Here is a 23,941-nt window from a genome sequence, read left to right as displayed (position 1 = left end):
AAAAAAAAAAAAAAAAAAAAAAAAGCAGTTTGCAATCCTTGGAGAAAACCAGTTCAGCAGAGCCAGGACTTCCTGTTTCCTCTAGAAGTTGGGCACTAGAGTTGCAGATTTGTCTCCTTCTTGCTGAGTTTGCAACTGTCCTGTTTTCCTGGCAGGACATCTGTGCAGGGCTCTGCCCCAGCCCCTCTGGGTCTGTGCGTGAGCACTAGACTGACTTAACTCTTCTCTGTCTAAGAACCATGTGAAGAACTGGTGAGGGGATAAGATGTGGAGAATAGGCCTCCTTCCTTTACGTCAGTACCCTATGTCTCAGTGTCGGAAAAGATTGCGTTTTACTTGGTGCAACCAGCAGAATTATTTACCTAAACTAAGTAAGAAAAGTGGGCTCAGGCCTGAGATGGGTATTTATTTGGGTTCATCAGACTTGGGTCACAGAAAAGTGATGCAGTGCAGTGGGGAAATGCAGTAGCATCTAGGGCTTGTGTTTCACATCTTGACTTTGCTAATTATTAGCTGTATGATTTTCTATTAAGGGCTTAACCTTTCTGAACCCCTTCTTTTCCATGTATAAAATGGTAAATATTAACAGTAATACTCTCATAGAATTGAGAGATGTAAAGCATAGAAAACATTCACCATAGTAATGTTATTATTGCTGTTTTAGTTAGTGCTGTGAATTTGAGCTCTTTCATACAGTGAAAAGCATTGGACTGGGAATTCAGACTGGTCTTCTTACCTTGAGTTTCAGCTCCTTTCCTGTTAAAGTTATCGACCAGCCTTGGTTAAAATCATACATTTTTTTCAAAGTATTTTCCCACTGATAAAATGAAGGCACTATCAGGTACCTCACTGTTTTCAATGAAGATGAACCAAAGGAGACAATGTGTGAAAGAATCCGTACATCTCATAGTACTTGTCAAGATGCAGTTGATGTTCACTACTTGTACGTTCTCACTGGAATGGCAGATGCTGTTGGACAGCAAAGGCAATGAACACTTCTGGGCACAGCAGTTGGATGGCTTGAACTGGACAGCCCGAGACATCCTGGCCTTTCTGGCCAAGCACCCCAAGGATGTCCAGAAGGTTAATGGCTCTGTGTACACCTGGAGAGAAGCTTTCAACGAGACCCAACAGGCAATCCAGACCATATCTCGATTCATGGAGGTGAAGATCTATTGTGAATATTGTTTAGAAAAGGCTTATGGCTTTTTCTTGGAGATGTTGCAATAAGATTAGAGGTGGGGAAATCTTGGAAGTAATGTGTAATCTCATTGTAGCAGTATCCCTCAAACCTAACACAGGGATTGGTATAGAAAAGGTATTCAGTCAGTGTTGCTTGATTGAGGAAATAAACATCCATTGTCTTCCAGGTTTTCCTATGTTTTGATATCGTAATGCTTAATGGCAGCAAAGCATTCTCCTAAAGAGGCATTATTCATAAAACCAAATTCAGAATGGATTAAATTTTTAAAATTTAATCCTAAAAATTGTATACTTAATAGGGATGAATAAAAGTCTTTTTGGTCTGTTTACTGAGTTGATTACTCTGACTCGATATTTCAAAAAAATAAGAGAGGAAAGTAAGATAAAATCATTGCTTTTCCTTCTTTCCCTCCACAAAAGTCAATACAAATAACTTAATCTGTAAATACTGCCAGCCTTTCTCTTAAATTCCAGTTAAAACTGAGATGATCCATTCATTCTGTGGCAAAGACTATACAACTACTCTAGGGATTAGACCTCACGTAAATGACCTTATACGGACCTTATAGAGAGAGGATTAGTTGTGTAGCTCTTGCCTCTCAAGGTCCGTCTTGGCTGCTGCATGTCTTCCTGCCACCTCTCATGAAAGTCATTCTTCCATCAGTGTGTCAACCTCAACAAGCTGGAGCCCATTCCCACGGAGGTCCGGCTCATCAGCAAGTCCATGGAGCTGCTGGATGAGAGGAAGTTGTGGGCTGGCATTGTGTTCACTGGAATCACCCCTGGCAGTGTCGAGCTGCCTCGTCACGTCAAGTACAAGATCAGAATGGACATTGACAACGTGGAGAGGACAAATAAAATCAAGGATGGGTAAGTTGAATCCCACCACACCAGCCCAGTCTCAGGAAAGTCAGGATCGGCTTTTCTGCTGCGATGCTTCATTTGAACTAATAAATTGACAACTATTCCAACAACAAAAAAATCATTGGTGGCATTGTTTTGATGAAACTGGCATATTCATTGCTGGGAGCTATTATTTCAAAGCTCATAAAATGTCAGTATCTTTCACATTTTCATTCAAGAGAATTAATCCCAAGGAATTAAGTCAACAGAAAAGAAAAGCCTTTCAGTTCTCTGTGCCATCGCTTCTCAGCCTTTTGGCTAAGATCAAGTGTAGTTCTCCGTGCCAGCATTATCCATTTTTATGAAAAGGGGCAAACATCCACTTTAAAAGGGAATGGTTAAGTAAATTTTGGTATACCCATTTGATGCAGTGTTAGCCACTGGAGGTGGAGAAAAAAACCCCAAACCAACAAGTAGTATGTTCATTTAGATCATTTCTACTTAAAATATGCACACATGTCAACTGGGACTAGAAAGTGAGACACAGATATAAAGAGTTGTGGGATTGTGGATGATTAGATATTTTAATTTTTATTCTATGGTTCCAAGGAATGTTTAATCCCCTGTGGTTTGCTTGTAGGTACTGGGACCCCGGTCCCCGGGCTGACCCCTTTGAGGATATGCGCTATGTCTGGGGGGGCTTCACCTACTTGCAAGATGTGGTGGAGCAGGCAGTCATCAGGGTGCTGACAGGCAGCGAGAAGAAAACTGGTGTCTATGTGCAGCAGATGCCCTACCCCTGTTATGTTGATGACGTGTAAGTGACCAGCAATCCAGCATCTTCAGTTAAATAGCCACTTAACACCTCCAGGTGGAATGTGTGTGGGTATGAATGAATAATCTGAAAATAATGTGCCAGATGTGGGAGGTCCACAGTTTCAGTCACACTGGAGACAGACACAGATATACATACTAGTGATCTCCCTTTTTTCTTATCCATGGCTATCAACACTTTTATTTTGCACACTCCCCTTTCGATCAAAATTTACCCAATCTGCAAGTTCAAAATGTGTCTTGACAAACACATGCAATTACGTGTATGTACATAATCCCAAACTCAGAAACAATAGCTTAGACTTATAAAAGTATATTTCCTATACGATTTTTCACTTCCTCTAAGTGGTTGTTAAGCCAAAGGTAAACTGAACAAAATTTCTTTATCTTAGATTTTTTTCAGATAATCTTTTAATTCTTTGTCACTAAGCTACTGAATTCTAATTGTGGGAACAGTGTTTTTGGACCTTGTTAGGTTTCTTGTTAGGACAAATGGGCAGAAGTGTAGTTACTGCAAACACCTCAAATATGTTTGTGTCTTCTTCCAACGTGGTGTGTGTGTGTGTGTGTGTGTGTGTGTGTGTGTGTGTGTGTGTTCATGCACACACATGTGCATGGAAAGAGCAGTGCTTCTTCTCTCTTTGTATTTGCTCCATTTTATGCTGAACAACTATTTCCTTGTATGGCCAAGTCTAGTTTTTTCCAGGTCAACAGATAATTGTTTTTTATCTTCAAAATTATTAGCCAGAATTTTCCAAAGGAAGACTTTTCTGAAGACTCCTAAGCCAAAATTTACTTCAGAAAGGATCCCTTAAGATCAGGGTCCTGGAGTTCAGAGGCACTAAGAGCCTTTGCCTGTTGTCATGTAGTAAGTACAAAAATGGTAAAACTGGGATTTAAGCCTCAACTTTCCAGTCCAAAGTCCAAGTCCCACTTTTGTTGCAAAGCTACATTTCCTATGCAAATTTGGAACCTGAGGTATTACTGAGAAGCATGACCTGAAGTGTGTTTCTGCATACAATAAGAATTAAAACTGAGCAAATCAACCGGGGATGACTTTGGAGATACTGATTGTAAGAGACTGACTTCAATGTTTTTTAACTTTAGTTTTTAGTACCTTAATGTAAACCTCCTTTAGCTTTATCTTAGTGTCATTTCACAGTTACCTAGGTACTAAAGCAGTCCCTCAAAGACATTTTGCTTGGCAGCACTTTATGAGTTTAGCTTTTATCTCTGTGTCAGACTGCTTATGAAGCACTTGGAAACCTGTGGATTTTGAGTCCCAAAGGCCTGCCATTAGTGGCCCAAATGTAGAGCTTCCTCTGGCATGCAGGCTCAAAGGACTTGGCCCAAGAACCTGGCTTACAGTGTCTTTCTTTCTTCCTCTGCCTTTCTTTGGGACCTCCAGCTTCCTGAGGGTAATGAGCCGGTCACTGCCCCTCTTCATGACTCTGTCCTGGATTTACTCTGTGGCCGTGATCATCAAGGGTATCGTGTATGAAAAGGAGACACGGCTGAAGGAGACCATGCGGATCATGGGCCTGGACAACAGCATCCTCTGGTTCAGCTGGTTCATCAGCAGCCTCATTCCTTTGCTTGTGAGCGCTGGCCTGCTGGTGGTTATCATGAAGGTAAGGCCACTACACTTGCTCTTCTGTGCCAGGGAATTCCTGAAGAGCCTAATAGTAGCCAAGAGAGGAAAAGAAAAAAAGCCACAACTCTGGAAAAGAAGGGGCCTTACATGTCGTGTCCTTTTAGAATTGTAGAATTGGGGAAAGTGAGGGCCAGAGAGTGACTTGTCCAGCATGAACCCAACTAGTTGGTAACTAAGGAGGATTAGAATCCAGGGCTCATACTTTCCAGATAAGCATACTTGTAACTGTGTCACACTATTTACATGACAATGTAGCTGTTCCTTTCTTCAGATGTATTGGGCTATGATTCTTCCCAAGCTGCTAAAAAACACTCATCAGATGGAGGACATACATCATTGCAGGTGAAGTTACCTGGGAACAGAGGCTGAGGAAGAGTTTGGCATGTACCCACATGCCAAATGTACCCACATTTATTAGGGATTGACACCTATGGGAGGGATGTTGGAGGTGCAGGGTGAAGCAGACAGAGGAGCAGACCTGGGGTGCATGGCCGGCCCATGGGACATTCTGGAGACCATACAGCTTGTTGTAGTTGTTGCTTATTGACTGTATTGCCCAGCTCCTTCTGGTTTTCCTAGGCCTCCCTACCCCAGACCCTCAGATATCGAAAGTGGGCTGCCCTGGAAAGGGTGTGCTCCAGGCCAGGCAACTCTCTAACTGTGACACACCCTGACATGCAGACACATAGAGTCAGTTTACTGGCTGCCAGTTATAAGCCCTCCCTTAAAATGGGCTCAAAGCCATGAAGTTCTGTGTTTGCCCCATTTGATAATGTACTTTCCAATTATTTTCCCCAAATTATTTTGTGTAAAGGTGTGCATCATGTAAAAATAAATGCTTTGGGGGAGGTTACAAAGGGGTAAGAACTAACATTCAGTTTAAAACTAGCTATCACCTGTTGTAAAGGAGCACTCACTGATGCCAATCACGGTTTCAAGCACATCCTGTGTGCTACCTTGTCATCCTCACTAAATGACTCATTTACCACTCAAGGAAAGAAGGCTAAGGAAGGCAGGCTTAACTAGGGCACGTAGCAACATGGAAGAACGAAGATTTGGTGCAGCCCTTGTTTAAAACAAGCCATTCCTCGTGCTCAGATGTCTGACTGTAAGAGACTGAGCCCTGTGACTGTCATGCAGTGTGTGAGAGCTGCTCCTAGACAGCTACATGCTATGGTGGCTTGCTGAAATACACATAGAGACTAAGTTCAAAATGTTCACAAGAGTCCGGGTGATTGTGAGAATGAAAAATTCATTGTTTTCAAGGGGGAAATTAAGGATGTCTGGCCATATTCCTTGGCTTCTGGAGAGAAAAGTTGTGTGGGACGTTATCTGATGCAGCTCTTGGTGGCACTATTCATACTCCTCATAAACAAGAAACCAATCAAATTTACCTCTCTGAGAAACAGAGCAGAATTGTCCATTGAGATAGAATAGAAAGCTCTAGACTCTGTTCTATCCCAAATTTTGCCATTATTTTTCTAAGTCATCCTAAGTTATTTTTCTTGGCCTCAGTTTTCTCATTAGAAAACTAAAGAGTATTATGCCTCTGAATTGTTTCTGAGTTGAATAAACCCAACTTTCTTCCATAGATCATGCAAGTGAGCATGTGGTTGTCAGAGCAGCACATTTCATGGGTCTCTTCCTTTCCAGATAGGAAACCTGCTCCCCTATAGTGACCCCAGTGTGGTGTTCCTCTTCCTGACCATTTTTGCCATGGTGACCATCGTGCAGTGCTTCCTGATCAGCACACTCTTCTCCCGGACCAACCTGGCTGCTGCCTGTGGGGGCATCATCTACTTCACCCTGTACCTGCCCTACGTCCTATGTGTAGCATGGCAGGAGTACGTGGGCTTCACAACCAAAATCTTTGCAGTGAGTAACTCTGGTCCTTCTGCAGCATTGCAGTCACAAACACCCAGGTGTTTGATCTCCCCTCTGCAGCCCATGAATAGGAGCAGCAGTTTGAGCACATTAGATGAGAGAGTCTTTTTATGGTGGGACTTGAACCTCAATTCTAGATTCTAAGTTTCTGACGGCAGATATTACGTCTTATTAAATTATTTACTTTTACTCCCTTTGATAAATGCTGGCTGGATTAAATTGAATGGATTTTTTTTCCAAAGATCAGACTATACCTTGAACCTTGTTGGGGATAAATGGCATTGTGGGACAGCTTTAGTCGACAGGTGTTATCTCTGTCCTTTATCTCCCTTCTGTGTTGGCCACGTTAAGCTCACTACAACATCATGGCTGCAGATAGAAATGAAATCTCCAAGGTGGCTTGTTCTTTACTCCTGTATTCCTTGTGCTCAGTACAATGTTTCAACTGAGTAATATTTTCTGAATTAAGCCAAACCGAGGAGCAGATGCCCCTCCTTACCCCAGATTCCTCCCATGGATGTCTCATTCCCTTGTACAGAGCAGGTCTGACTTTTAAGGGTGTGAGAGCTCCTATAAGCATAACTTCCAGCTGTCCCTTGGGTCACTTACAAGGAAAGCTAATAGATGCTCATAGAGTGCTCCAGATACCTCAGTCTTGCCCTGTTGATATCAGCAGCCCCAAACAGGCTCTTCTGATCATAAATGCTCACTGGTTGAGTAGGAAGCCTAAAAAGACCTTGATTAATGTTAGTATGCAACAGGGGAAGCAGAGAGGAGACGAGATTGCTGAGCCTTGGAGCATCTTAGGCAGCATAAAATTCTAAAAGTTTTACACACTGTCGTGCATGCATTTTTGAAATTCATGTGCATAATGAGTGGCTATAAATGGAATCATTTTATATGCTGCAGGGGAACCCACTCCCCTAAAGGGACTCTGTAGGTGAACACTTCCATATCCTATGATTGATCTACTTTACAAATTCAAATTTCTCCAGGTGGAGTTGACATTAGAAGTAATCAGAAAATGAGACAGAGGAATAGATAAATGATTTTTGCCTTTTCTTTTCCCAGAGCGTGCTGTCTCCTGTGGCTTTGGGCTTCGGCTGTGAGTACTTTGCCCTTTTTGAGGAGCAGGGCATTGGGGTGCAGTGGGACAATCTCTTTGAGAGCCCAGTGGAGGCAGGTGGCTTCAATCTCACCACATCCGTCTCCATGATGCTGTTTGACGCCTTCCTCTACGGAGTGATGACCTGGTACATCGAGGCTGTCTTTCCCGGTATGCCGAGTTTCCACCCTGCTCTGCGCATCTGCTAGCGAAAGATGATTTCTGACCGCAGAGCTCTTCTTTCTTTGTACCAGGATACAGAGCTCTCTTGAAAGTGGCTTGAGCTTTAGACCCATGGCAAACAAATCAGGAAAAGGGAGCAGATCCTGAAAGTATAAATGTTACTACCACTGTGGCACTTATTACTTGAGCACTGTCTGCCACACACTGTGCAGTATTCTATATACTTTGGCTCATTTAGTGTTTCAAAGGACACGTAGAGATAAAGAGTATAACCTATAGTTTTCAAACGAGAGCCGTAACTTGAGGAAGTTAAGTGACTTACCTGAGGTCATGAGTAGGAAGTGTTAGTGCTTGGGGGTGTGCCCAGTTGGGTTATGCTGGGTCAGTGAGCCAGGAGATTCCTGTCAGTGTTGATGTGGTTCTGTAATTCTGTGTCCCCAGGGAGAGCACCTCTAGGGGAGGTTCTGTTTCCTCATTACAGGTTATGAATAATACAGTGTATTGGCTCTGAGCCCTTGCCTGTGATTTGAATCAAATTATTATGCAATAAAAGTTCATTTTGAAGTTGACTTGACCAGGGCAAAGATGAGCCTACCCTGGGATAAATTTTCATAAGATCTAATTCCAGGAGAGTAAGGTTTAACTCTGTTTGGTTTACCTTGTGTGGTTCTCCTCTGAGAAGACATGTATGAAATGTGTATCACTTCTACCTGAACTTCCCTCAATTTTTCCTTGCAATGAATATGCAGTCTCAAACCTGAATTCACGTTTCAAGTCCTTCAGTTAATGACTATATGATGTTGGGTAGGCTGCTTATCCCTAAGTTTGCTCCTCGGTCATCTGTTAGGGGATGGTACCTATTTCAGGGGGTCGCTGGCAGGCCTCAGGGAGGTGCATAATGTACATTGTCCGTGGTAGGCTTCAACAAAAGGAGCTCCCTCTTGTCTTATGTCCATGCCAGTCTGTTCTTTCTGCAAAGGGTATGTCAAGGAGAGGATAGATCTGGCTGGGAAACCTCAGGGATTCCTGGATGGTGGGCAGCTGTGATCACATCTGTGCTTTGCTTTCAGGTCAGTATGGAATTCCTAGGCCGTGGTATTTTCCTTGTACTAAGTCCTACTGGTTTGGTGAGGAAAGTGATGAGAAGAGTCACCTTGGTTCCAGCCAGAAGGGGGTATCAGAAAGTAAGTGGTGCTGACCCATCTTCACCTGAACTTAGTGCTGCTGCCCCTGTTGACTGTCAGAATAAATGACTGTTCTCACACTTCAGGAGATTTTAAAGCCATGCTATACAAGATCCCAGTAATGAATGTAGCTGTACTGTCTGCCTAGAATGCACAAATTAAAAAAAAAAAGCCACGCTAGAGATAGAGGAAGTATATATAGTCGTACTTTCCAAATTCTCCCTTGCTCTGTGTGTCCAGTGCGACTGACTTGATGGGGAATCCTAACGATCACTGAGGACCATTTCCTTTATTTTCTTGGCTTCTTGGAAAGTGTCTTTTGATCACTATACCTTTACCTCCAACATCTCATGCTAACATGCTTTCCTAACAAACTAACATGAAGAAGTAACAAGGACCATGAGGCCTTCTGCCTGCCTTGTCTTGGCTGGCATGAAACAGATGCTATAGAGCTCAGCCTCTATTTCTTAATGTTCTTACCTGTCATTCATGACCAGAGACCTAAATCGCTCCTGGCTCCTGACTGCAGGTAGAGATGTCCACACTTGGGCAAAGGTTCTTCTTTCTGGTCTTTCTTTGTGCTCGATATGGCTTCCTTCCTAAGTAGTTAATAGATCCTTCTTCTGCTCTATTCTGTGCCCTTCCCCTTATCGCTAGTGGTGAAAGTGTGTTGCTCCTTGGCATGGGCCCTTGTGCCTACCATTTCACCTCTTCCTGCTGTTTCAGCTCTTCTGTTTCAGTCCTGTTTCAATCACACAGAGCTTCTCAGATGTCGTGTTCTGCCACATCTCTGTAGCTGTGACTGTGTTGTTCGCTTTGCCAGGAGAACCTTTTCTCTTGCTCACCAGCCTTCTAACCTCTTCTCACTCTTCAAGATCTAATTCATTGTTTCCTCCCCAAGCAGCTCTCTAGATTCACCTTTCCCTGAACTTTGTGGCATATAAAACAAAACAGAAAGACTCCATCCAGCCTTTTCATTTTGAAATAATTATAGACTCATAAGAAGTTGCAAAAACAGTTGTGTGAAGGGGTTCCTTCAAATCTTTATTTTGTTTCTGCAGGGGTAAGACCATGTATAACTATATATGTATAACTATAGCATAGTATCAAAACCGTGAAACTGACAGTGGTACACTTCACAGACCTTCATATTCCTTCAGATGCTACATGTGTTCATTCATGTGTGTGTGTGTGTGTCTCTGTGTGTGTCTGTGTCTGTGTGTCTGTGTGTGGGACTGTGTGTCTATATGTCTATTTAGATAGGTTCATATTAGTCTATCATATGTGTAGATTTATGTAACCACTGAGTCCATTGAGATGAAGAACTTTTCCCTCACCAAAAAGCTCCCCTGCCACTGCTTAATAATTACATCCACCCCTTTTCTTTCCTACTCCCTTACAGTGGTGAACCACTCATCTGTTCACCATTTCTGTAGTTTTGCCTTTTCCCAGACAGAGTGTTGTGAGAATGGAACTAAATAGTAGGTAACTTTTCTTACTCACGTTTTCCCCCTCAACGTAATTCTCCGAGAGTATCAAAATGGTGTATACCAGCAGGTCCTTCCTTTTCCTTGCTGGGCATTATTCCATGTTCGGTTGTACCACAGTGCCTAGGCATTTTTTAGACATGTTTTAAAAATAGCTAGTATCTTTTTTTTTTTGGTACCGGGGATTGAACTCGGGTCCTTGTGCTTGCAAGGCAGGCCACCGAACCGCTGAGCTAAATCCCCAGCCCTAAAAGGTAGTATCTTATATCTTGTTTTTCACTTCTTCATTTGACTTAAATGCTCTTTTGTCATTTAATTCCTGTGCCCAAATAGACCCTAAATAAGTATTTATAGCTTTCTCCTTGCCTGTAAAACCAAGGTGCAGTGGCAAAGTCATATCTGAAGGTCCAAGTGCACACCTTTTGTTTATACCTTGCTCCTCAGTATTTCCTGTGAGTTCACCCTGGTTCCTCTCTTTTGTCACAGTCTGCATGGAAGAGGAACCCACTCACCTGAAGCTGGGTGTGTCTATTCAGAACCTGGTGAAGGTTTATCGAGATGGCATGAAAGTGGCTGTGGATGGCCTGGCACTGAATTTTTATGAAGGACAGATCACCTCCTTCCTAGGCCACAATGGAGCAGGAAAGACAACTACCATGTAAGAAGAGGGTGTGGACCTCACAGAATCTACCACAGGGAGGCTCTCCGCATACTTAGGAATTTATACTTAAGGAAATAGAGTTGGCCCCTGAGGCCAAAGTGGAGCACACGAGGAGGCAATGGTATAGAGGTATAGACGCAGCCTCTGGTCCTGGCATGTGTTCCAAGTGCTAGTTTTTGCTAGGTGTTTTGCTAAAAGAAGCTGGGCACTTTTACTGATTGCTCTTTGTACTTCTCAGACTTCTGCAGTGTTCTTAGAACACGAGGCCATCACAGCTCTGAGAAAGGGTACTCTGTAGGGCTGGTTTGATCAGAACTGTGAAGCAAGAATCTGGAAGGAAAAAAAGATTAGTTGTACTGCAGGGAGATGGCCACTTGCAGGAACTTTGTATTGTCTCTGGCAGATGTGAAAAGCACCTGGACATCTGGCTCCACTTGCCCTCCCTGGGACCTGTGAGGATCTTATGCTTGGCAGCTTCAGAAGGGAGCAAGTGACATAAAACAACAGAGTTAGCCTTAGTAGCTTTCAAAAGTATGGTCTCTTAGCCACTCCAGAGGGTAGATCTTCAGGAGTGACATTATTTTCTTTTATTTATTTGAAAACATAAAATCAATATATTATGAACATTGCTGGGTATTTTTTATTTTTTATTTTATTTTATTTATTTTTTTGGTACAGGGGATTGATCTTGAGTCCTTGCACTTGCGAGGCAGGCAGTGGAATGCTGGGTATTTTTTAATCACACTAAAAGCCCATACCGTCTAATACAAACATATTTATATTTGAATAATTCATTCTGCTTTGGTCATTTTTCATTGGATAGACTTACAAAATACATGCTTTAAAGTGCACTTTTCACTGCATATTGGAAGTTTTATTTTTCAGATGCTCAGACTACAATTGCCATGTCCAACACTTTGGCTGAATCCTAGTTATTGGCTAAAACAAGACTTGTCTTGTGGGGGGCCTCTGTTAGAGTCCTTTGTGAAGGAATCAGGGCGGGGGCTGGTATCCTGTGCTCTCCCCTCCCTGGCTCTGCACCCCTGACTTCTGCACTTGTTAATTTTGTCCTCAGGTCAATCCTGACTGGGTTGTTCCCTCCCACCTCGGGCACCGCCTATATCCTCGGGAAAGACATTCGCTCGGAGTTGAGCACCATCCGGCAGAACCTGGGGGTCTGTCCCCAGCATAATGTACTGTTTGACATGTGAGTACCAGCAGCACATGAAGAAGAGCAGCCTTTTTTTGGATGTGGGAATCGTGGAGTTATGGATAAAGTGGAATTTAAGCATTTTACCTCTTTTAGGGGTGGTGGATCTTACCTCCCTGGACACCTTGAAACATGATTGTTCTTTGATTTTGGGGAGAGTGGGAGGTGAACTGTAGGATGGGAGAGGTTAGACCAGCTCAGCTGGCTATTACAGATTGGAAAACAGTGCTCTCCTTGTTTTAGAGGACCCCGCTGTTCTCTGCCCTCAGACCTGGTGTAGTACCCCCCAGACCTGGGAGGGCCTCAGGGGACATGGTGTGATGGCCCTGTGTTCCCTGCTCACCACATATCCTCCCACTGAGATTGTCTTAAATGCAGAGAGGACCCCCAAGAGAAAGGAGGAGCAGTGAAAGACTTGAGCTCTGTGACATGGGGAAATCAATGCCTTTCTTTCTTGTGGGCCCCAATTTCCTTTTATCTAAAGTAAGCACCTGGGGCTCCTGGCCTCCCTGGGGTTTTCCCCTTCTCTGAGCCTGAGGTCCAGTTTGCTTTAAGGAGGCTGCTCCAGGTTTGTGCTCAGCAGATAGGACTTTGGAGTGAGCCCTTTGAGGATCTGAAATTTAAAGTTTCAACCACTTGTTGCCTGGTGACCAGGCTTGCTGGGAATAGGATGAAAATGATCTGTTACATTTCCGTTTTTATTTCCTGAGCAGCTCATGTTGTTGCTCATTGTGGTTCTTACTTGAATCCTACCATTTATTTTTTAGGAATTGATAAAGTTGGGCTGAGGGTTTAACTCAGTGGCATCGTGCCTGCCTCATAAGCCCAAGGTCCTGAGTTCGATCCCCAGTACAGGGAAAAAGAAAAAAAGAAATTGATTAAGTTCTGTTGTTGTTTTTTAAAGGCAGGAGTGGTGGGGTGGGGGAACAGAAAGATGTGCCCCTTCTCTTATGTTCTGGGCCAGGAGGCACTATGTCCCATGCTTCCTGCAGGGCCCAGAGCTGACCTGCCCCCCTGTCCCCAGGCTGACTGTCGAAGAGCACATCTGGTTCTACGCCTGCCTGAAGGGGCTCTCAGAGAAGCATGTCAAGGCAGAGATGGAGCAGATGGCCCTGGATGTTGGTTTGCCACCCAGCAAACTGAAAAGCAAAACAAGCCAGCTCTCTGGTGAGGCCCTGGGCACCTTCCCCTCCTCTTCCAACTATACACACTGAGAAAAGTCCCAGGCTGGGTTGGAGAGTAAAAGAAACTTGTCTGTGTCCATGTCGTTAAGCGGATGCCTTCATTTGTCTCACAACCTCTGTCTTCACTCGCTGTCCGGGGCCTGTTTTTCTGTTTTGTAGGTGGAATGCAGAGAAAGCTGTCCGTGGCCTTGGCCTTTGTAGGGGGATCCAAGGTTGTCATTCTAGATGAGCCTACGGCTGGTGTGGACCCTTATTCTCGAAGGGGAATCTGGGAGCTGTTGCTGAAATACCGACAAGGTAACTGCTGTGTGGGAAAGAGAGCTTTTGAGGAGTAACGCTGTGTCTCATGACTATGCTTACTAAGGCAGCAGAAATGCTTCTCGAGGGAAATGTGAAAGTTCTTCTCATAAAGCTCAGGGCAGGCCCACGATACGGAGGTAGATTTTAAGCCACTTAAAACTTGAACTTCATTACTTGGGGACCTCCAACAAGAACAAAAATGGCACAGACTTTCACATGTGTGTTATTATTATTTTACGTTAAGATCAAGATGCTTGAGAGTGGAGTGTCTTTATTCATCATTTTTGTCCCTCACTTGTGGCACTAAAGTCATGTTTACTAAAAGTATGGATGAATAAATGAATGGAGAATGGGATGGGTAGAGAAACGCAGTTGTCGGTCTTCATGGAGTTATGTTGTGCTATACTCTGGGGGGCACAGGCTTTGGAGCCAGCTCCAGCTGAGCCTGAGACTTGGGAAAGTCTTAACTTGCCTCAGTGTCATTACCTATGAAAAATAGTGGTACCTGCCTCATAGAAGCGTAAATTAACTGACAGTGCATGTACACCACCCAATACATGTTTGGCATGTAGCAAGTTCCCAGATAAATGCTGCTCTTCTTTCTATGAGGATGCAATAGTTGTCCCCTAAGTTTTGCCCTCCTACAGGTCACAGCCTCACAGGTTGAAGGCAACTCCCAGATCTTTGTTGCATGCTCACCCCTGCTATTATCCCTGTAGTCCCTGCCACTGTGATGTGTGTATTCTTCCGGCTCACATCTTTGTGTTTGTGCCTGGCAGGTCGCACCATTATTCTCTCCACTCACCACATGGATGAAGCTGACATCCTGGGGGACAGGATTGCCATCATTTCCCACGGGAAGCTGTGCTGCGTGGGCTCCTCCCTGTTTCTGAAGAACCAGCTGGGAACAGGCTACTACCTGACCCTGGTTAAGAAAGATGTGGAATCTTCCCTCAGTTCCTGCAGAAATAGCAGCAGCACTGTGTCGTACCTGAAGAAGGTGAGCTGTGGCCTCAGTACCGGGCCGGCACAGGGTCCAGACAGTCAGGACTTGTTGGCTGTAGATGGCGCCCTTCTGCTGAGTTGTGGCTGCCATCTCCCTGCTCCGTGATCACTGTGGAGTCCCATCTTCCCTCCTCCGTGGAAAGCTCAGGAGCCCTCTGATCCATTGTGCTAGTTCTGGTGAATCCTATTTCCCTTTTCCTATGGAAATACAGTAAGTGATGGCGAAGGGCCTTTGAGGACTTTATTATGTCAAAGAAAAGAGCCTTGCCAAGAGGTAAGAGCCTTGGCTACAAAATGCCCTTCTGTTCCACTCATTACATTTACATCTTATTGACCTTAACTTTTAAACTACAAAATATCTCATATTTATTAAATACTGATTTTATGCCACACAGACTCTGAAGATAAAAGGAAAGAATGTAATAGTTCATTTTTTGTTTCATTTTACAATTTTTTTACATCTGTCATCTCAAAGTACAGAGCATTCCTGGGAAGGCAATATCATAATTACTGTCCCAGATGAGGGAAATGAGGCTTATAGGAATTTGGTTTCTTATTCAAGGCCACCCAGCAAGTAACGAACAGGTGGAACCAGAACCCAATAAGATATGCTTTACTTTATACCTGAGATTTATTTGTATGTTGAAACCAGTGTACTTAATGCATTACCATCCTAACCCTGAACTTCCCATCTGCTTATTTCTATTTTATTTATTTATTTATTCATTTTTGGTACCAGGGATCAAACTCAGGTCCTTGCGCTTGCGAGGCAGGCAGCGGAACCACTGAGCATTTAAATCCTCGGTCCTTCTCTTTTTTTAAAATTAGCACTTTTTTACTCAAGTGTGGTCTGAGGAGCAGCAGCATCAGGATCCCTAGGGCACTAGTTAGAATGATAGCAGCTGGGACCCAACTGAGACCTACTGAATCAGAATCTGCATTTTAAGGAAGCTTTTAGCTGGACCAGTAGCCAAATAAATTCCATGCCTGGGATGCTTGGTGAAGGCCCCCTTGCAGCTGGCAGGCCACAGTTATATTAAATCGCTGTTTTTTGACCTCTTGCCCCAGGAAACAGGGCTTTCTACACGACACACACACTTCAGACAGAGGCCTCTGAAGCCTGGCTGCTAACCGCATGAGTCCCAGGTCAAGCTTTTTGCTCCCGTTTTTACACAGCAGAGCTTCTTGGAAGCCCTCCCGGCAAGGTGATGGCGGCTCGACCTTGCCTGGTCCCTGACCCATTCTCACCTCCTTCTTTGCCATCAGGAGGACAGTGTTTCTCAGAGCAGTTCTGATGCTGGCCTGGGCAGCGACCATGACAGTGACACGCTGACCATCGGTAAGGACTCTGGGGTTTCTTATTCAGGTGGTGCCTGAGCTTCCGCCAGCTGGGCAGAGTGGAGGCAGAGGAGGAGAGGTGCAGAGGCTGGTGGCGCTGACTCAAGGTTTGCTGCTGGGCTGGGCAGGGTGGCTGTGGGATTGGATGCAGCTTGGTGGCGGGACAGCCTAACACTTGCTGGGGAACCTGGGGCTTGGTCTGGGAGCTGACAGGGCTGTGCCTCAGAGGACTGAATGGTTTGGTGGTCAGGGAATCCCTAAGGGGGCTGGATCTAGCTGAATACTGGACAACAAGTTGAGGACCAACTCAGTGGGCAGAGACTTGAGTTCAGTGTACAAGGGGGATAAGAACCCAGGAATTAAGGAAGAGCCTTCCACCTTTCCCTCAGGTAATGCATATGGGAGACCATTGTCACTATCAGCATATGGGACGGAGACATTGACCATGGCTATCTGTGCTCAGTCCCAACAGTTGGCTTTTTAAGGGAAGATTTCTGTCCCTATGAACTCTTTGATTAGCCATCTATTAACATAAAAAGAAGGCAGCTGCCTTTGAAAGTTTAAGAAAGAGTGAAGAATCTTTTATGATTTTTTGCTTAAGTTTTTCATTAAGGAGTCCTAGGACATAGGCAGTGGACACCAGCCTTTCAGCCTCAGCATCCATCATGCACTGAATACCCATACTGTCCCTGGATTCGGTGATGTAAAAATGAATGAGATACAGTTCTTGCCCTTCCTCCACCTCCCCAGGATTTTCAGGCCAGAGATGCACTTGTAGAATGGTAAAACATCTGGGACAATGTGGTGTATAAGCATTGGGCTTCTGAGGAGTAGGCAGAGAGGAAGGCAATCATTGGCTGGCCTTACTGTGGAGACTTTGAGGTGACTGAGCCATCGTTGCACTCTGGTCCCTGCAGATGTCTCTGCTATCTCCAACCTCATCAGGAAGCATGTGTCTGAAGCCCGGCTGGTGGAAGACATTGGACATGAGCTGACTTACGTGCTGCCGTATGAAGCTGCGAAGGAGGGAGCCTTTGTGGAACTCTTCCATGAAATTGATGACCGGCTTTCAGATCTGGGCATCTCGAGTTATGGTATCTCAGAGACTACCCTGGAAGAAGTAAGTCAGACTGTCAGAATATAACAAGCTCAACGATCCCTAGCCACCAATAGCCTACAGTGGGAACAGGATACCCTGTCGGTTACTGAGCTTTTAGATCGTTAACATCTGAGTGATGTTGGCCCTCGTGAACCTCTAAGGTCACAGTGAGAGATAGCAGGACAGAAGTATTAGGACTGATATAGTTGTATTATGGCCAGGTCCCAACTGGACTCTCATCCATGAGCAGTGACCAACCTTTATAAATTGTCCACTAGGATCAGGTGATGAGCTTAATGTTTTCAATGGTCTGTTTTGTTTTAATCATTGTAGTCTTGTTTAATCCTCATAACAAAATGTTAGAATGAACAGTCAGGGATGTTGAGCTGTGATTTAGAATCAGAGGTTTTGGGGCTTCAAAGCTCATATTCTCTTTAGCACGCAGCAGTTCCTCTCGTTAGAGATACAACATCACAGATCTTGAGGGCTGAAAGGGATATAAAAGTTGTCTGGCCTGATGGTCCTCAGGCTATACTGTGCAGCGCAGTCATATGGGGATATTACTGACAATAGAAGTTGTAAGGCTCAGCTCTCATGCCTTTGACTCAGGATTTCTGGTAGTAAGGCCTTGAAGTCTGTACTCTCTTTGCATGCTTCCTACACAGTGGCCGAAGACTAATTTGGAACTCATCAGTCTCATTCAGATTCCCCTTTGATGTTTGAATCTGTGCCATAATATTTCTGATGTTGAGGGACCTGTTCCCCTCCTAACCATTCTATCTTGGATTATTTATCACAGTGCTCTCCTCCTCAAATATTGGGGGGCACACACCTGAAAGAAGACACTTGACTCATTCCCTGTAGGTTCAGAACAAATTTTCTGCTGCAGTATCCTCATGTCTTAGCTTCATTTTGAAAATGGTTGTCTGGACTGATAGCTCTCACCCCTGAGGAAACATTTTCTGGCAAAAACTGCTTCTGTCCTGAGTGACTCGGATAATGTTTTTAATAAATGTGGCTTCTGGCTTCTTTGTTTTAAGGGGCTAACATGCAGCTAAATAAATAATGCAATCAAGATAGTGATGGCTTCTGTTGTAATAATGGTGCTTGTATTGTTACCTGCTATTTTTCAGATATTCCTCAAAGTGGCTGAAGAGAGTGGGGTGGATGCTGAGACCTCAGGTAACCCTTCTGGGGGAGCTGACTGCACACTGTGGATAGCGCCTCCTGCAGGCTGTTTCAGCTCACTAGTGTCATGCCTTCCTCTGAATTGTTCCAATGCAATATCTTTTTTAATGAGATTGTTGCAGATGGAGAAGGTTTGTTTTATTATAAATAACATACAGTGTGGGATTCCTTCCTTTTGCTTCCAGATGGTACCTTGCCAGCAAGGCGAAACAGACGAGCCTTTGGAGACAAGCAGAGCTGTCTTCGCCCATTCACCGAAGATGATGCTATTGATCCAAACGATTCTGACCTAGACCCAGGTTTGTGTGGGCAATGTCTGTGTTCTATTGTTTGAACATGAACTTCCCTTTTATGTTCTTCTCAGCTCTTTCTTTTTGATGGTCTTTTAGCCAAGATGATAGGTCCCTGCAGTGTTCAAAGGGAAATTTAAAAAAAATGAGGAAAGCCACTTTTCCTTTTCTAGCACTGTATGTATGAAAGAGCCCATCCCCATTACTTCCTTCATTTCACTGAGCTCTCTCTCTCAAGGTACACTTAAAAGATGGCACCTCAGCCCTCTGAAGCCATTTATTTATTGTCTTCTCTATAAGGTCCCAGTTTCTTGTATAATCAGGTCTTTAATTGTTGAATTGATATTCCTTGGATGGGTGAGTGATTGTTAAAGAGTCACAGGGGAATTTGCTTTACAGTCAATTGTACCCTTAAACATAGATATTTTGGGTGACTATGTCCTTATGTGTGTGACTCCAAAGGGAGGTAAGAAATCAAACAAATATGATATCAAAGCACCTCATGGAATCATTAGTTAGACAAAGATTTCTGTATGATTTTTAGGAACAGAAAACTTCCAAGCCTTGGTCACTTGAGCATGTGGTTCTTATGTTCTCCTTGATTTCATAAATTGTCAATACTTAGATCATTTGAAATATCTCAGCTGTTTACCAAAAATATGCAAGATGGGAGACTTAGTTGTCATTGCGTGTTTACAAATATGTTAACCTATATACATAGAATAGTTTTTAAGAACTCATAGACTATTTTTTAAGAAATCAATGATGTCTCAATTCAAGGAGTAATGCCCAGTGATGTGTGAACACATAGCTTCAGTTGTCTCAAGACATCTTAATTTTATGCTCTCATCAAACAAGGACTAAAAGGCAGAAACTGCTACTCTTGGACCTTTTCTTGGATTTGCCATGAAAAAACCTTTCACTTGTGAGAGATACTTTTAGCTTCCAACTTAAGCTTCCAAGATATTCCTGAAGATACAAGAGAAAGGAGCATCGTTAGTCAAAAATACCTATGATAACAGGTGATCTTTAACGCTGTCTCCCTGCAGAATCCCGAGAGACAGATCTGCTCAGTGGAATGGATGGCAAAGGATCCTACCAGGTGAAGGGCTGGAAACTCATACAACAGCAGTTTGTAGCCCTTTTGTGGAAGAGGCTGCTAATTGCCAGACGGAGTAGAAAAGGATTCTTTGCTCAGGTGAAATATTCTAGTCTCTGGCTCCACGGGGTGGAGGTGTTACAGATTCTCTGATCAGTGAAGGCAGGACAGCCCTGAAGTCCAGATGTCAAGGCTGAAGCTAGACTCTCTGTATTTCCATCCCAGTTCTACTTTTTTGCCAGTCTCATATATTTTGGCAAATGACTTCTCTGTGCAATTTCCTTATCTGAAAAAGTAGGGATAATAATAGCATCTATGACGAAGAGATATTATGAGGATAAAAATGAAGTAAAGGTCTTAGAATTCTGACATTAGAGCACAAAGTTTAGAAAGACAGATTGGGTAAATTCAACTTTCATAATATGAAAGATGTTACACTGAGATGCATGTAACATATGAACTTAATTAGAAACATGGTTTTTCCCTCGATTGATTTTTCACTTAGATCGATAGCTCAGATATCCAGAGGTCAAAGTATAACTGGCAAACAAGTAAGACTCACCGTGCTAGTGCCTTCACGTTGGAGTCTACATGCTAACTTGCTTAGTGAGAAGAAGTAAAGTTATTTCAATCTGTAAAACTCAAGAAATATAGAGAGATATCTGTAGAGAGTCTTTCCCACAGACATTCTGAGTAATGCTATGAACATGAGTTTGGAACATGTGGACTTGGATTGAAGTCCAGTTCTATTATTTACTGGCTATGTGACCACAAACAAATTACTTATTCACTCTGATCCTTAGTTACCTAGTTTTTGGATGGTGATAATAAAATCAGAAATAAAAAATAGAGTAGTAATGATAATTCAATGAGATAATTCTCTTTGTAGTATTTTCCCATAGAATTATGCACTCAGTGATAATTTTCTGCTTTGAAACCAAATAATACTAAAGACAGGGATATCATTTGAACCTTCACATATGTAAAGGATACATTTCTCTGAAAAAGTGGAAAAACATTTGGGTTTACTTGCAAAGTACATACAAATCTTTACAGAAAATATATGTAGAATGTTTGAGGATTTAGGTTATTTATGCTTTTTGGTTTGATCATGATGCCATGGCTTATCATGGGAGACATTACTTTAGGGTTAATTTCATAAATAGGATCTGTATTGGTTATCCATCCTTAGTCAACGGATTACAGATGAGAAACGTGAGGCAGGATGGGGAAGTGATATCACAGGGACCACTTACAGTAGTCAGAGAACCAGCATTTGAGTCTTCTAGCTCCTGGTCCAGAACTTGTTTCCTCAGCCTTCCTCTGAGTCGAGCTGGGTTTGGGATCCTGTGTGGTCATTCTGAGTTGTCAAGGGGAATAAGGGGAGTTTCTAGCAATCTGAGTCATTCTGACATCGTTCTTTATTGTCTGAAGTTGATGATAGTCTCTGACTTCCTATTGCCAGCTTCCAAAAATGCCATGGAGGGCAGATGTTTAGTTTTAAGCTTTGTTGCATGCTTCCTAGTTGCCAAGGAGATCTTGGTGGTACTCAACTACAGGCCCAGTAATCACTCATTTCTGTGCTGGCTGATCTTTCAGGGGCTTGATCCTTGGCCTCTCCCTGATACCCACCTTTTCCTGCTAACTTCTTTTCCCCCACTGCCTGGTTATAGATTGTCCTGCCAGCTATGTTTGTCTGTATTGCCCTGTTGTTCAGCCTGATTGTGCCACCCTTTGGCAAGTATCCCAGCCTGGAGCTTCAGCCTTGGATGTACAACGACCAGTATACATTTGTCAGGTATGTGTTTGCCTTTCTGTATCCAAGGGGTGGGGAGATTTGAGCTAACTGAGGTTATTCACTAAGCTGAGAGCCAGGGGAATGGACTCAAGAATTCCACCATGGAATGGATTTCATTGGCTGTGGCTCAGGCACCAAATACAAGCCATGACAACATACCAAGAACAGCAGTGAACTAACCTTGAAATAACAGCCTGGTGCTTTGTTGGGCATTTTAGCCCCACTGTTGTGTTCAGGAACAACTATGTATGTGTTTAGGCAGAATAATCTGCTCTCACTAAAATCTATGACTAATTTATAAAATACTTGGTTTTTAGAGCTATGTTTTAATTTTGTAATCAAGCCACAGGGCTTCCATGAACTATGAAAATTTAGAATCCCCAGGTTCTTGTTTTCTGCACTGTATAGTTCATGTAATCCTTCTCTATTCTTTTTAAGCTTGGGATATTACCTAGTGTTCACCTTTAGACAAGAATATTTTCTATTCCATAACAATCATGTGCATGAAACGAAAGGACAGAGGAAGTTCTGTATCTCATTTGGCAAAAATTTTGTAGATTTGTAGGCCTGTAGATTGGAGAAATGCATCCGTGACCCAAGAGATGCTGTATTAGTCACTTTTCTATCACTGGGACACAGTGCACTCTTAGCATAAAGGAGAAGCTTAGTTTAGCTCATGGTTTGCGAGGATTCAGTCCATAGTCAGATGGCTCCAAAGCAGAAATATGGAGGAAGTGTGTGGCAGAGTAAAGTTGCTTAGTTCATGGCAGAGGGGAGCAGAGCAGGGGATAGCACCAGAGAGGAACAGGGGAGAGACCATATATAATACCCAAGGCCCTGCCTGCTAGACATACCCTACAGTAGACTCTACTCATCTGCTAGGTGTTTCTTAATCCAGTGAAGTCGACACATCACAGATGCTTTACAAAAGAAAAAGGAACTACAATATGTATAAACATGACTTAGTTTCTTTTTCTCTAACCCATGCTTTCTTCTTATATAGTTCAGGTTTACTTGATACTTTCCCATCCCGGCTGCTGACCTTCTGTGGCCCATAGCTGTAAAACATGGCATGTGTTTGTTGTGACCTATGCCCATTATTGTTTATACTTTCTAATTGTCTGTGTAAACACTCCGTCAATGAAATCTGCTTGACCTTTCTTGGAAAGTCCTGGTTGTCTGTGCCAAATGGATAATTATGAAAGTGTTTTTCAACTACTGGTCTTTACTGAGTTTCTGTATGTCAAAATAAAATGCACGCGTGCGCGCATTTGTGTGTAGATGCATATACATATACACTTTCATACACGTTACTGATTTCTACCTGCATTTTTGGGGAACTTGTGTTTTCTTGGTACTTATTATATGCTCAGGGTCTGAGCTCCTTAGAGGTAGTTTCTATGTTTTGTTCATCTTGGTTTTAAGAGCCTGGGCCCCAGAAAGTGCTTTATGTGGAAAGAGTGTTTTATATGGAAAAATATTTCTACTTTCTAATTTCTGTTTTGAATCAATTACTGATCTGGCTGCCTCCTGTGTACCCACAGCAATGATGCTCCTGAGGACATGGGTACCCAGGAACTCTTGAACGCCCTCACCAAAGACCCTGGCTTTGGAACTCGATGTATGGAAGGAAACCCAATCCCGTGAGTGCACTTTAGCCATAAACTGGCCTCCCGTGTTTGTAACCCAGTTTGATTGCAGATTCACTGCATTCATCAACTTCATGCCACATTGTAACTGTCATCATTCACCCTTTGAGTCACTTTTTGTTTAAAAAAAAAAGTCAATTAAAAAAAATCCAACATAGTAACCTAGTCAAACAATCTAGGAAAAAAAATTGAGTCCTCTAACATCCTGCAAAGAAATTATTATAGATATTCATTCACTCCTTTAGAACATTAATACTTAATAGCACTTTATATTTACTAATCAAATGTTTTCCCCTTCTTCCACACAACTTCTACTATCCTGTATGATTTGCAGTTTTGCTTATTAGCTTCTTCACCTTATCAACCTGAAAAGATTACAATTGATTTGTATAAGAATGGACACTTTCTTTTTTCATATTTTATCATACTTTGCTTCAGGATGTTTTTTAAAGAGTAGGCAATTCAATATAGTAATCTACCCAAATGGTTGTGTGTGCAGAGGAGAGCAAGTTAGGAGATTACTATGGTAAAGACGGTGGCGAGGTGAGGTCCGTGAGAGAGGTGCAAAGGATAGAAGTGGCTCCAGGTATCCAGGCTGAGGAAGAGTTTGCACCTGAAGTTGTTAAAACCACAGCAGTGATCTCTGGGGAATTATTGAAAGTTGGGAAGGTGCTGGTGAGCAGAGAGGGGAAAAACTGAATTGCCAATTTTAAAGGGAAGACAATGGCCCTGAAAATGTTAGA

General features: G+C 43.1%; 1 protein-coding gene and 1 pseudogene across 1 annotated transcript in view; both read left to right on the top strand.

Moving 5' to 3' along the window:
* Nucleotides 1–23,941, top strand: part of Abca1 (ATP binding cassette subfamily A member 1) — a 136,541-nt gene that overhangs the window by 85,488 nt on the left and 27,112 nt on the right. Inside the window, exons 11-29 of the mRNA XM_033759198.1 lie at nucleotides 967–1,164; nucleotides 1,868–2,073; nucleotides 2,687–2,863; nucleotides 4,289–4,511; nucleotides 6,188–6,409; nucleotides 7,490–7,694; nucleotides 8,777–8,890; nucleotides 10,864–11,035; nucleotides 12,114–12,245; nucleotides 13,273–13,415; nucleotides 13,592–13,729; nucleotides 14,512–14,732; nucleotides 16,004–16,076; nucleotides 16,993–17,195; nucleotides 18,308–18,356; nucleotides 18,548–18,661; nucleotides 19,702–19,850; nucleotides 21,425–21,549; nucleotides 23,094–23,192. Coding sequence (XP_033615089.1) covers nucleotides 967–1,164; nucleotides 1,868–2,073; nucleotides 2,687–2,863; nucleotides 4,289–4,511; nucleotides 6,188–6,409; nucleotides 7,490–7,694; nucleotides 8,777–8,890; nucleotides 10,864–11,035; nucleotides 12,114–12,245; nucleotides 13,273–13,415; nucleotides 13,592–13,729; nucleotides 14,512–14,732; nucleotides 16,004–16,076; nucleotides 16,993–17,195; nucleotides 18,308–18,356; nucleotides 18,548–18,661; nucleotides 19,702–19,850; nucleotides 21,425–21,549; nucleotides 23,094–23,192 — 2,963 coding nt within the window. The remainder of the gene's footprint in view (nucleotides 1–966; nucleotides 1,165–1,867; nucleotides 2,074–2,686; nucleotides 2,864–4,288; nucleotides 4,512–6,187; nucleotides 6,410–7,489; nucleotides 7,695–8,776; nucleotides 8,891–10,863; nucleotides 11,036–12,113; nucleotides 12,246–13,272; nucleotides 13,416–13,591; nucleotides 13,730–14,511; nucleotides 14,733–16,003; nucleotides 16,077–16,992; nucleotides 17,196–18,307; nucleotides 18,357–18,547; nucleotides 18,662–19,701; nucleotides 19,851–21,424; nucleotides 21,550–23,093; nucleotides 23,193–23,941) is intronic.
* On the top strand, nucleotides 2,345–2,556 carry LOC117284383 (annotated as a pseudogene).

This window comes from Fukomys damarensis, unplaced genomic scaffold (genome assembly GCF_012274545.1).
Source record: "Fukomys damarensis isolate Sample0158 unplaced genomic scaffold, DMR_v1.0_HiC HiC_scaffold_36, whole genome shotgun sequence".
Lineage (NCBI taxonomy): Eukaryota > Metazoa > Chordata > Mammalia > Rodentia > Bathyergidae > Fukomys > Fukomys damarensis.
Note: the sequence above shows the minus strand (reverse complement) of the source record. Positions and strands in the feature narration are given on the sequence as shown.